The sequence below is a fragment of the Aricia agestis genome, chromosome 3, assembly GCF_905147365.1.
Source record: "Aricia agestis chromosome 3, ilAriAges1.1, whole genome shotgun sequence".
In the NCBI taxonomy this organism is placed as follows: domain Eukaryota; kingdom Metazoa; phylum Arthropoda; class Insecta; order Lepidoptera; family Lycaenidae; genus Aricia; species Aricia agestis.
Genome location: NC_056408.1, coordinates 7,316,798 through 7,330,026, shown reverse-complemented (window position 1 = coordinate 7,330,026; position 13,229 = coordinate 7,316,798). Strand labels below are relative to the sequence as shown.

Genomic DNA, 13,229 nt, shown 5'->3' with positions numbered 1-13,229 from the left:
AGTCGTAGGCCGCGATCGATCGCGATGCATGGAATTGTACCTTTAATTTCAAGAGATTTGTGACAATTTACTTTATATCCATACTAATATTATGAATGCGAAAGTATGTCTGTCTGTATGTCCGTCTGTCTGCCTGTTACCTCTTAACGCCTAAACCGCTGTAACGATTTTGCTGAAATTTGTCACGGAGATGCCTTGAGCCCCGGGAAAGGACATGGGATAGTTTTCATCCCGAAAAAATGTACGATTCCGTCACGATAAACAAATTTTGGCGCAACGGAGTTGCGGGCGTCATCTAGTAATTTATAAATATCTCACCTGTAACTGAATATTAGCAACTTTATTCCAAGAACAATCATACTCATTGAGAGTGACTTTCGATTGCTGCAAGTATCTGAGGAATCCAAGCTCTTCAGGGCGCAAAAATAATAACGCGTTGCCGCTTGTGCCCAAACCGCGGGCCGTTCTGCCTACTCTGTGAATGTACTCCTGTAAAATACGAAAGAAATATGTAAAAACTAGTTTTAGTCAAAATTCAGTATTATATTTAATTTTATAACATTCATATAGGGTAAAAACGGGTCCCTATTACTAAGACTTCATTGTCTGTCTATCTCCAGGCTGTATCTCAAGAACCGCTATAGTATACACAATCTGAAAAATGTTAGAAGTCTAGTTCTAACATTTTTGCAGATTGTGTATTTCTGTTGCTGTTATAACAACAAATACTAAAAATAAAATTTATACAGTGTAAACTCTATATAACGACACTGAAGGGACCGTGCATTTTATGACGTTATATAGAGTTGTCGTTAAATGGAGAGAAGAAAAATTAATACTTTTTCGTCAATATACAGTGATTTTCTTTTAGTAACCGTATTTACAGTTTGAAAGCTTATGCTATATAAGCTTAACTGAGAATATGATAACGAATAGATATTAATAATCTATGACTCCTTATTATTAGTTAGGGACTAGGGTCTAAAACAGCCTACATGTGCAATTAATCTCAATTTGTAAACAAAAGGACTAAAATCTTAGAACGTTTTGTATGCATGAGCTAGAATAACAATGCGACAAGAAAACGTACACAGCTGCGCAGTTTTAGTACTACTTATTTTAGTAATTTAAAAGCCTGTACTTTTTATTGTTCAATTGTTGTAATGCTGATGTTGTTGAGAGTTGGTGTGATGCTATGTAGAGTGTACCATTGTATGGTAGACAAGCTAAACCAACCAAAGATTTCGACATTTTAGAGTTTGTCGTTAAATAGAGTGAAGTTACATGGAGTTTACACTGTATTTAAGTTTGCTCTATAACGGTACGGAACCCTTCGTGCGCGAGTCCGACTCGCACTTGGCCGGTTTTAGACATGGCCTTGTGGCTTGTAAGTTAGTAATTACGATTCATACCTTAGGATCATCAGGTGGGTCGTACTGCACTATCCAGTCCACCGCGGGTATGTCCAGACCGCGCGCCGCCACGTCCGTACACAGCAGTATACCACTCTCAGCATTACAGAATTGGAAGAATGTTGCAGTACGCTTAGTTTGTTGTTGTTTACCCTAAAATGAAATATTTTACATTAGACTTTGTTGCTAATATGACTATTTGACTTCACTTTCAATAACTGCTTAGTTTTTCTAACATCTAAAACAGAGGTTCCCAAACTTATTTTGTCTACCACCCACTTTAAGAACAAATTATATTTTAGCGCCCCCATTGTTTCAATTTGTAATGCATCCTGATGAAATAAATCACTCCCCAAGCCTCTACACAAGGCCTCCATTTTTTCTGGGTCCCACACCACCCCCATTCAGACCTTCAAGGGGGCGTTATCGCCCACTTTGGGAAAGGCTGATCTAAACCCAGTCGCACACAGACGGAAAAATATCCGTACGTACTATATGCATTTTGATATTATCAATTCTAGTAAACACAAAATCAAAATAGTCTTCTTTCCATTTGATTTTTCCCTGTTCAGTGAAGTTTCGTAGATTAGGAATTTTATAGAAACCGTACATTTTCTCATAAAAAATATTTCCCCCGTTTTTCCCACATTTTCCTGAGTTTCTTCGGTCGTATTAGTCTTAGCGTGATAATATAATATAGCCTATAGCCTTACTCGATAAATGATCTATCTAATACTGAGATAAGTTTTTAAATCGGACCTGTAGTTCCTGAGATTGACGCGTTCAAGCAAACATACTCTTCAAGTTTATAATAACAGCGTTTTACCCTGCAATAAAACGCTTATTAACTATACTTACCTAATTCAAAGCCAAATAATGAGAGTGGCAACACTATTTTTCATATGTGTGGCGGAAATAGTACCTAAACGACTTCTATATCCTCCTACGTCACCCGCTTTCTGCCTGCCTATTGGTTGACGTTTAGTTCTAAGTTTTTCCACCAGGTTGCAGAGTTGAGCTTTTAGCAGCACAACGGATTTGGAACCATTGCGTTGAAAATTCCAGGCAGAATTTAAAGTTGGCTTTGAATTAGGTAAGTATAGTTAATAAGCGTTTTATTGCAGGGTAAAACGCTGTTATTAACTTACTGTACCGTAATTCAAAGCCAAATAATGAGAGCTGTCTGATATCGCCTGGTGGCTAGGTAAAGACAATGATCTTTTGATGTGTAAAGCACTGCGAGCATCTCCTTCTGGTTGGAGTGCAAGATCATCTCGTGAGATGTCCAGGGACCGCAAACTTCGTGATTGTCTATTCGGGCGCCCCATGCTATTTCAGAAGCGTCCGTCGAGAGAAAATGCTCGGCCGCGGGGTAATGCAGGCGAGATTGAACATTGCAATTCATTATCCACCATTCTAGATCGCGGAGTACTACCACAGATTACTAAATAGTACCAGATACTTCACTCAATAGAAAATTTCCAATACCTACTGCTATAATAGCCTACTCCGTCGCGTCAGCCACCACTGCATGCTAAACTGTGCCTTAATGCTCAAGCGTATAGCTGTGATTGCTTCGCACCGCGCGATCACGTAGCAATCGCAGGGCTGCCTCTTTGATAAAATTAAATTAACATAACTTTTTGTGTCGATGTTATTGAGAACTGTGAATATGTTCTGACTTATATGTGGCAGTCCTAAATTAGTGCTGTACTGTGCAATCTAGATAGAACATAATTATTATAGACGTCAGTGTGTAGGTAAAATAAAATAAAAAAATTAAAGTTACATATGTTTTATTTTAATATAATTTTTTATAAATTTCTTACCCTTTCTAAATTCTCTATTATTAAATTTGAGTGTAGCAAAAATTGGGGTTTATGAATAATCGCCGACTTTTCAAAATGTAGACAACACACAAAATGACTTTTTGGCTTGATATTTGGTCTTGCTAAATCGGGCCTACCAATCAATTCAGCCCATGTTTTACGCCTGAAAAAAAAATAAGAATTATAAAATAGGACAGGTCTTACTTTTAGTTTACCCTGTATCGATATCTGTCTTTATACGAAAAGTGCAAAAAAACATATTTGTTTTATGGGAGCCCCCTTGAACATTTGTTTTATTTAGGTTTTAGTATTTTTTGTTACAGCGGCAATATAAATAATACAATTTGTGAAAATTTCGACTCTCTAGCTATCACGGTTCATGAGATACAGCCTGGTGACAGACAGATAGACGGACAGATGGACAGCGAAGTCATAGGAATAGGGTCCCGTTTTTTTACCTTTTAGTTTTAGGTAAGGAACCCTAAAAAGGCTTATCTTCGTAAATAATCCTAGAAAATTAAATTTAATAATTTACAAAATTGGTTTAAAATATATATAAGTTGGAGTGTCTGAGGTTTTACGCTTATCATTAACACGTATATTGTTTACAAATCGCATTAAAATCGAATCACCCGATAGTAAGTATCAAATTTTGTTTGTTTACATTAACAGCACGACAAGTTGAGACAAGTCCGGCCGCCGCGCGATTTGTGTTGGAAGTTTCGTATGTAGGTATTGATTTGAGCGACTGCTTATCAAATATTATTACAATTTTATTCTAATAAAAGTAGTTAAAACGTTAAAATAGTGTTTAAGATAGGTATAACGTTTCTATGTAACGAAAATATGTAAACATGTGTCTGAAAGGCAAGCTAATGCTTATTACGACAAATATAATAATATAATTTATCACTTAGCTTTCGTCATTGCCAGGTAAATAGAAAAATGATAGGTGTTTATCCCTTCTTTTACTTGATTTGCACCCATCTACAGCACATAAAGTACCAGAAGGCATCGTAAGGCGCGTACGAACGAATTAAAATGTAAAAACACCCGTGCGCTTCGCTCGCGACAACCGCACTGAGCTTGGGCCTCCGGTGGCCCGAGACCGCTCGGTCGGGCGGTAGGTAATTATAGCGCGCAAGTACATGGAGTGACGGAGGCCTGGTACTACTGCATAGCGACGACAGGAGCGAAGTTTTAAAAGGTAATTGCAAAATCGCAGAAGCTCCCGAAAATTCAAGCGGCCTCGAGGGACCGTGAAGCTGGCAAAATTTATTAGACCGACTAGGCTTTGGATTTCTTGTAAATGCGCAGTTTTTCGCTGTATTATAGGTCGACACTTGTCGATAATAGTTTGCGTCTTTTTTACAGGAAGCCATTTGAGGCCGAGCCATGGATCCCAACAGATCCCGAGAAATTCCAGGGCCTTTTGAGGAGTTAAAACAGATTTTTTGAAATTGATTTGCCATTCTAAGCTTTTCAGTAAATTTACTGTATAATGAATTTGACTCGAAAGTACGGTCTTGTCTTGATTGGCTATTAGATAATCGTCCAAATAAGATATTGTTCTTATTCCCCGGTTTCGCAAGGTCTGCGCGACCCAATTGCTCAACATCGCAAAAACATGAGGCGCCGTCGCCAAACCGAAAGGGAGGCAGGTCATTTGATACAATTTTTGCTCGTAAATCACCCTCAGGAACCTCCTGTGAGAGGCCGCAACGGGGACAAGGTAATCGTATGGTTGTAAGAAATTGGGCACTTTTTGCATGTTTATTAATTTGAACTTTGTTTAAAAATTTGTTTAAAAATCGCAGATTGAATATCAGGTTGCCGTCGTTCTTGGATGTCAAAAACAAATCGGGGAGACAAAGCTCGGGGAGTTGCGTACTCTCTCCAAGGCACTGTTTTCTAGTAAAGTTTTTACTTATAGCGAGCGACATTTGAGTTGAATTTCGAGTGTGAAATCTTTGACAAGTCGAAGAAGGTACCCACAGCGGTGGCTTTTTCTTTAGAGGAATCCTGTATCCCTGGATAATTTTTAGTACAGTTTTTGGAGCACCGAGATGAACAAAATTTGCCAAGCGTGAACAAAATGCAACATGCAAGCGACATGCAACACGTTCGTCCGTGTCAAAAACTACGTTTCGATTTGAAACTATTTTTATTTTGTGTGGTCTTAGATTGACCCTTTAGCATTGTCAAAATTAGATTTCTGGCGAGATCCGTTCGCATCGGCCCTCGACTTATTTTGGTTCTGCGCGAACCTTTTATTTTGTGTGTACCCATGTTGTGGGTAGTTTGAATTTCGGTTGATATTGATACGGGTGTGCATTTTGTGCAAAAACAGATGTTAATCTGTCGTATGAACCCCACGGTGGGTGAAAGCGAGCACCCTGCGCGGGTGTTTTATAATCTGAGCTCGAGCTAGCCTGCGCGGCCGTTCTTTGCATTGTAGGTCGTATCGGCCAAAAAATTTTACTACTACCGCCCGGTTTTTCAACAGCCAATCACAAACTGTTCTTTTTTGAACAAATTATGGCAAGACGGAGCTATTTTGCGTAAACTCGCTCGTAAAAACTTATCTTTAACAGATCTTAAAATAGCATCCCTTCTTTGTCCTATCATATCTGCCCTGAGCCCGCAAGCGAGTTGAAACATATCGCAAGAAATTTTATTGCGTACATACCTTCCACAAAAATCTCATTACTTTTATCTTTTATAGAAGACACAGTCAATTCGACGGAATTTTCCACGACCCAATTTAAAAACGATTCAAAACCTGCCTGCGCGGCATCTTTTTGTTTTTGTACTGCCTGCGAAATAGTCGCATAGCTGCGTTCGGCAATACACAAATTAGGGTACCTATTTCTCGAAAGGTTTTATTTCGTCGTTACATTCGACTTCGAGAAATCCGGGCGTAGAACATTATAATTTAACATCGGAATAGCGCACGTCACTCCATTCGGGAGTGTCGAAGTGTTGCGCCGATATTAGCAAATCTAAATGATCTTGCAATGACCTCGGCAACGAGGACTCTTTTAATATTGCATTAATCGAAAAATTTACACAGTTTTTAACTTGTTTGGAGCTCGATGCTAAATTTTCATTATCATTATCGGAAAATAATTCGCCGCTAACATCTAAACACCGGTTGTCATCGGAATTATTATGCGAGTGTATATTTTTGAGCGGCTGCCAAGCTGGAAAGTAATTATTATAGCCTGTCGATTGAAAATACGATTGAGCCAAAAAACTTTGAATTTGACTCACCTGCTCAGCGAGTTTACTTAACTCAATGTCGGATGTCCGGCGACGCTTACGTTGGTCTCTGCTCCTCGACGTTTCGGCCTTCCTTTTGTTTCGCGCAGGAGAGTCGGATTCGGAACTCGAGCTAATATTTTTATCCGAACCCATTATTTCTAATTATAAGAATTATTAAGAAGTCGTTCGGTAAACCGAAAAGTAAAATTGATGTGCCACGTGCACAAATTTAAATTACGCGTAATCTAATATACGTCCGCACAGCACGAAAAATAACCGCCAATGGTTCCAAATCCGTTGTGCTGCTAAAAGCTCAACTCTGCCACCTGGTGGAAAAACTTAGAACTAAACGTCAACTAATAGGGAGGCAGAAAGCGGGTGACGTAGGAGGATATAGAAGTCGTTTAGGTACTATTTCCGCCACACATACGAAAAATAGTGTTGCCACTCTCATTATTTGGCTTTGAATTACGGTACAGTAGGTTAATATTAGGTAGGTATAGATTTTTTTTAATTATCGCTTGACAAACTCGAGTCTCGATCTAAAAGACTATGAAATGGTATAATATGATAGTGATGATGATGAATGTAATTTGCATAGTAGCATAATATGCTTTCTGTTCTTAAAACAACGCCGAAACTCCCAAACTTGTATCTATAAAGAATCAGGAGTTCTCTCAGCACCTTCCGAACCACGGTATACCAGGTATATCTCCGTGCAAAATCTTACTTGTTGGTAGCATATGCTTAGAATACTTCTCACGAAACCAAAGTCACCACATGTTTCCCTATAAGTTTTGAGGAGTTCCCTCGATTACTTATAGATCCTTCATCAGATCACCACTTTTGTGAATATAATACCAAATTGGGATGATACCCTATACAGTGTGTAACAAAAATAAGTGATAATACTTTAGGGTGTGTACGTGTTCCTTGTGGAGAGTTTACTGTGAAAGTAGCAGCTCAGAAAGACGAATTTTTTTTTAACTTTTGTATGGGCAAGGGCCCGAGCGTCACGAGTTTCCCCATACAAAAGTGAAAAAAATTTTTGGTCTTTCAGCGCTGCTGAAACTTCTTCACAGTGCTTCACAGTGAACTCTCTACAGGGAACATGTACACACCCTAAAGTATTATCACTTATTTTTGTTACACCCTGTATACCAAAAGAAAAATTTTGAAAATCCGTTAAAATTGTAGCCTATGTGTTATTCTGATGTATAAGCTATATTATTGTAAAGTTTCATTAAAATCCGTTCAGTAGTTTTTGCTTGAAAGAGTAACAAACATCCATACATCCACACATCCATACATCCATACATCCAAACAAACTTTCGCCTTTATAATGTTAGTAGGAAGTAGGATAAGTTAACGAAAAATGCTCTGCAATAGCTTACCGCGGCAGTACTCGAGTGCCACACGTTTATTTTATGTATGTTAGTCCATTATCAAAATTCTGGTGTAATACACTTTTATCGTCCATACGCACGAGAAGAAGCAAACATCTTTACTTACATGTATAGACATGACGGGGAGATCTATATAGTTGAAAAGTTCATGGTGGAACTTCACCGACATGCATGTTGAGAGGAAAACCATCACCTTCTTCTTTCTGTTCTTTTTCAAGAAGGTAAATAGAACCATCATTCGTTTTTCAGATGGACACACTATGTATCTGAAAAAGAAAAATGTTATTATTATTAGACATAATATAACCACTGCAGCTGCTGCTGTTACATATCTATACTAATATTTTAATTGGGAAGAGTTTGTTTATTTGTTGCTAATCCTCTGGAACTACTGGTCCGATTTGAAAAATTATTTCAGTGTTAGATAGCCTACTTATTGAGAAAGGCTAGAGGCTATATTTTATCATGCTAAGACTAATAGGAGCGAAGAAATAGAGGAAAGTGTGTAAAAAACGGGGGAAATTATTTGAAAGGGCTTATTTGACTGCGATACGTACTGGAGCAACTTTTAAGTTATTTAGCACACATGAAGAATAGACCACGTGTAAGGACATAGGTTTCTTTTTTTGCAGAAAAATGTACGGTTTCCATGACATTCCTAAATTACGCGGGCGAAGCCGCACGGTGCATCTAGTTATAGATAAAAATATTATATTTGGTTACATAAGGATAGAAATACTGATAAGTTCATAGGGATAAAATTGCAGATTCCATTTATCAGTGTCATTAAATGGGTACATTTTCATGTTAATCATTTTTATGGTGGTGATAAAGATTGCTGTGAAGTTTTAAAATTGAATACAAAGACAGAAAGTATTTTTGGATACTCATACACTTAAAATTAAATTATCTCCATACAAAATTTCAGCAAAATTGGTTAACCGATTTGGGCGTGAAGAGGTAACAGACAGACAGACTTTCGCATTTATAACACTAGTGTGGAAGTGTGGATTAAATTAAGATTTTTACCCTTGCTCCAAAGATTCTACAGTAGCCTGTTCCCTGTGGTCGTCTACTCCAACATAGATGGGATCTTTTTTCACTGCCAGAGCTTTCAAAGCATCCACTTTTTTAGTTTGTGTAGCACTGAAGAGCATTGTCTGTCGTTTTTCTGTAATAAAATTTAAATTTAATACTTTTTTATTTATTTATTAACCCACTTGCTGATACAATAGTTAGGTAGTTATGACATTCTTGTGCTTATTATCACTGCACTTTTGTATGTTTTAGGTATCAGCGTATCCTGATGACACATAGGTCTCCCCTAGATGCTTCCACTTCTCCCTATCCTGGGTAAGTCTTTGCCAGAGGTGGCCTGCAACTCTTCTGAAGTCATCAGACCATCTTTTCCTTGGTCTACCTCGTTTTCTTTTTGTGTTGTTTCGAGGTACCCAATTTTTCCGAATTGTTTCTGAGTATACTAAATTTAATACTAGGTCAAAAAAATAGAGGTACTCATAAAACCAAGCAATTAAGAATGAATCATTTAATTTTGTTTGGCTTCATAAAGTTAATATACCTAAAGGAATAGAGCAACAATCTCGAGCTGTCAAACGAAACCAAAATTGGTTTCCATCTGTGTGAAAAATATGTGTACGTACATACACTTACACAAGCGTGATTGAATATGAATTCTATGAGATTAAATTGTCAATGTGCGGCACATGCTAACTGGACGTCAAAAAAAGAGTGCTGCTGTCATGTCATGGCAGATAAGCTTAGTTCTGCAGCATATGCTGTTAAAAAAAATTCGTGAAATCACTGATGTAGAGACCGCGCGATTAGTTTACTTTAGCTACTTTCATAGCATAATGTCTTACGGCATCCTCTTGTGGGGAAACGCGGCGGACATTAATACAATATTTGTGCTGCAGAAGCGAGCTATTCGTTCTATTTATAAGATGTCGTCTTTGGAATCTCTAAGAGAAAAATTTAAAGAAATAAGAATTCTGACCGTCACATCTCAATACATTTTGGAAAATCTCTTATATGTTAGAAAGAACATAAATATTTTCAAAAAGAAAAGTGATAATCATAATGTAAATACTAGAAATAAGAACAAGTTAGCAATACCAATGTTCAGACTAGCCAAAATAAGCAAATCCTTTAAAGGCCAATGTATACGCCTATACAATAAAATCCCAGAAAATGTTCAAAATCTACCTTTAAACAAATTTAAAAAAGCAGTTAAAGAACGTTTGTGTGCTAAAGCGTATTATAAAGTCAATGATTTCTTCGAGGACAGCACACCTTGGGAATAGGGTGGCTCCATGCAGGTTACTTTTCTTTTAATTTTGTTACATAGCTGTAAGCCATAACATTGTAATTTTCCATTTTTTTTTGCAAAAGATGGCCCCGTGCGAGTTTCTTACGCCGGTTCTTCTCGGCGGGGTAGTTCCCGAACCGGTGGTAGGCAACGTAGTTTCTTCGTTCGACTTTCAAAAAGTGTATCATGATACCCATTTTGAATAAAAAGATATTTTATTTTATTTATTTTATTTTATGTATTTGTTTCTCTATTCCGCTAGGTATATTAACTTTATGTTTGGCTAGTACATTTTTATACAATTTTTAGGTTAGTTGTATTTTTAAAATGGGTTATAACTTACTGGGCAAAAGCTTGATGATTTGTTTAACTTCCTCCTCAAAACCAATTTCCAACATCCTATCTCCCTCATCAATGATAAGACATTGCAGGTTTTTGTATAAAAAGTCAGGTGTATTCTGCAGATGATCCAGAAGTCTACCAGGTGTTGCCACTAGTATATTAATACCTGTAACATTATTATTAAGATGTTTTCTATTATTTGAAGGACCAACTGTCAAAAGATATTTAGCCTTGAACTAGAACTCAAAGAAATAAATAACATTCTATAATCAATAATGCACATTTGTAGGGATAAAACTTTACAAATATGTAACAAAAGATTGTATTGTTAAAGATTTAGAAAAAGTTACACTACATTCACAAATTAGACAATATTGTAAACCATGTTGAACACTTACCCTTTGAAAGTTTTTGTGCTTCAGTACCTCTATTTGAACCTCCCATCACCAAGGCATAAGTATGGTGGTGGTATTTCATCAACTCCATGAGAACACCAAAGGTTTGCATAGACAACTCTCGAGTTGGAGATAGTATGATGACCCCTGTGCCTGTAGAATAAATTTAAAAATGTATTTCCTGGCAAGATAAAAGTAATTAAATAATATGGTAAGTACAATATTTCAGATATCCATTCTGTGTTCATTAAAAAACTCTGCGCTGCACATACTTATGTATAGACCTAGGATAAGCCTCAACAGTAAACTGGATATCATATCCTGAATCTAAACAGTATGGAGCACAATTTTCACATTCGCCTTTTGTCATCATTAAATATAAGAAATGAGTAAAGATATGTTTAAATAATAAAAAAAGAATTCTGATTTCTTACCATTTCTTGGCTTAAATTGAAGCTTGTAAATCAGCTCAATGGCTGGTATTAAAAATGCCAAAGTTTTTCCAGAGCCTGTCCTAGCTGAACCAACTAAGTCTTTCCCTTCTAGAAGGTGTGGAATGGCCTTAGCTTGTATTTCTGTCATAGTGGTGAATCCCATGTCTTTGATGCCCATCAATGTTGGTTCACATACTTTTCCCTCCAATGAAGAGAATTTTTGGTCCGATAATATGCCCGAACATAAAGTTGTACCTGAATAAAGAGATTTTATGATGTAATGTTTTTGAACATTATCATTATATCAAAAAACATAATCATAACATACATGGTTTATTTTCAGTATCATCCGCAGCAGAGTAATTTTCTTCACTTTCCACGACTTCTTCTTTTACTTCTATTTTTTCTACCTTAACATCTTTTTGTTTCTTTTTCTTTTCTGAAAACAAAGTATGTATAATAATTGTTACTTACATAGTAAAAGGTTTTCAAATCCAGCAAAAATTTAATCTAAAACTTGTTTCTGACATAGATAATAAGGAGGTATTAAGGTTTAGCTAAATCCAGCTAAGTTATAATAAAGAAACGAAGACTAAAGATACTTACTTTTAGGTTGGTTTTCATGGTTATTTGCAGACTCTTCTGCAGATCTCTTTATGGTGGTCGTAATTTGTACAGCTAAAAGAAAACAAAGGTTATTTATAGCACCAGAAATTACCCTTGCTAATAATTTTACTAAGAAAACATGAGCTTTTGAGGTTACTTTACCTTCTTCGGCGGATTTTTGCGAGTCTAATAATTGTGTCTTCTTTTTATTACGCTTCTTATTTTTCTTTTTAACTTGATTTTCAGACATCGACATTTTAATAAATTCTGTCACAAAATTACCCTTATTTATTATAAACAGACCACAAGATTTTTAATAACAAACCAGCGTGGTCTTTCGTTATTCTGACAGTGACAGACAACGAATACTATACTCACAAGGAGGTGACAGACCGTCTGAATCTTCTTCTTCTTCTTCTTCTTTTGGCGTAAGCCATCACAGGTCTGAACGTCGAAACCACAGATTATCTAGTATATATTTGTCGAAACTCGAATGTCAAGTGTCAACTGTCGACTCGACAGTCGAGTCTCGTGACCATGAAGCTAATACAGAGAGGAGCTGGCCTAAGCAACTGTGCACTGTGATTTTCAACTAGGTCCTGACATGACGCGACAGAGCAGTGAGCAACTACCTATATACCTACATGCAACAAAAATAATAATTTTAAAATTGTTATAAGTTAAAAGCTACAAAGTGTTAAACTTTGTAGCTTTTAACGAAATAACTTTCAATCTATATATATAAAATTCGAAGGTGACTGACTGACATGGTGATCTATAAACGCACAGCCCAAACCACTGGACGGATCGGGCTGAAATTTGGCATGCGGGTAGATGTTATGACGTAGGCATCCGCTAAGAAAGGATTTAGAGAAATTCCAACCCCAAGGGATTGAAATAGGGGATGAAAGTTTGTATATAATAATACTTCTTAACGCGAGCGAAGCCGCGGACAAAAGCTCGTATAAGATAAAATTAACAGAATAATATGGTGCCAAGAAAAAACCAATAGATTTAAGTTGTTAAAAGTAGTCAAAAAGGTCATTTTTCCGAAAACATTTTCACTTTTTATTTACCTAAAGCACTTTTCCACTTGTCCTATTTAGGAAGTCCTAGCTAGGAACCTGAATAATTTAGTCAAGTGGAATAACATTTAGAAAGCAAGGATCCTTGCTAGGATCCTAAATCGGAAAAAAATGTGGCTCCTGAATGACT

At 36.8% G+C, this 13,229-nt stretch overlaps 1 protein-coding gene across 1 annotated transcript in view; it reads right to left on the bottom strand.

Moving 5' to 3' along the window:
- The window catches only part of LOC121740418 (ATP-dependent RNA helicase DDX18-like), a 36,218-nt gene that overhangs the window by 1,771 nt on the left and 21,218 nt on the right, over positions 1–13,229 (bottom strand). Inside the window, exons 12-21 of the mRNA XM_042133105.1 lie at positions 12,177–12,310; positions 12,015–12,086; positions 11,737–11,847; positions 11,409–11,663; positions 10,978–11,127; positions 10,581–10,745; positions 8,941–9,082; positions 8,018–8,177; positions 1,413–1,565; positions 319–489 (exon numbers count right to left, since the gene is read on the bottom strand). Coding sequence (XP_041989039.1) covers positions 319–489; positions 1,413–1,565; positions 8,018–8,177; positions 8,941–9,082; positions 10,581–10,745; positions 10,978–11,127; positions 11,409–11,663; positions 11,737–11,847; positions 12,015–12,086; positions 12,177–12,310 — 1,513 coding nt within the window. The remainder of the gene's footprint in view (positions 1–318; positions 490–1,412; positions 1,566–8,017; positions 8,178–8,940; positions 9,083–10,580; positions 10,746–10,977; positions 11,128–11,408; positions 11,664–11,736; positions 11,848–12,014; positions 12,087–12,176; positions 12,311–13,229) is intronic.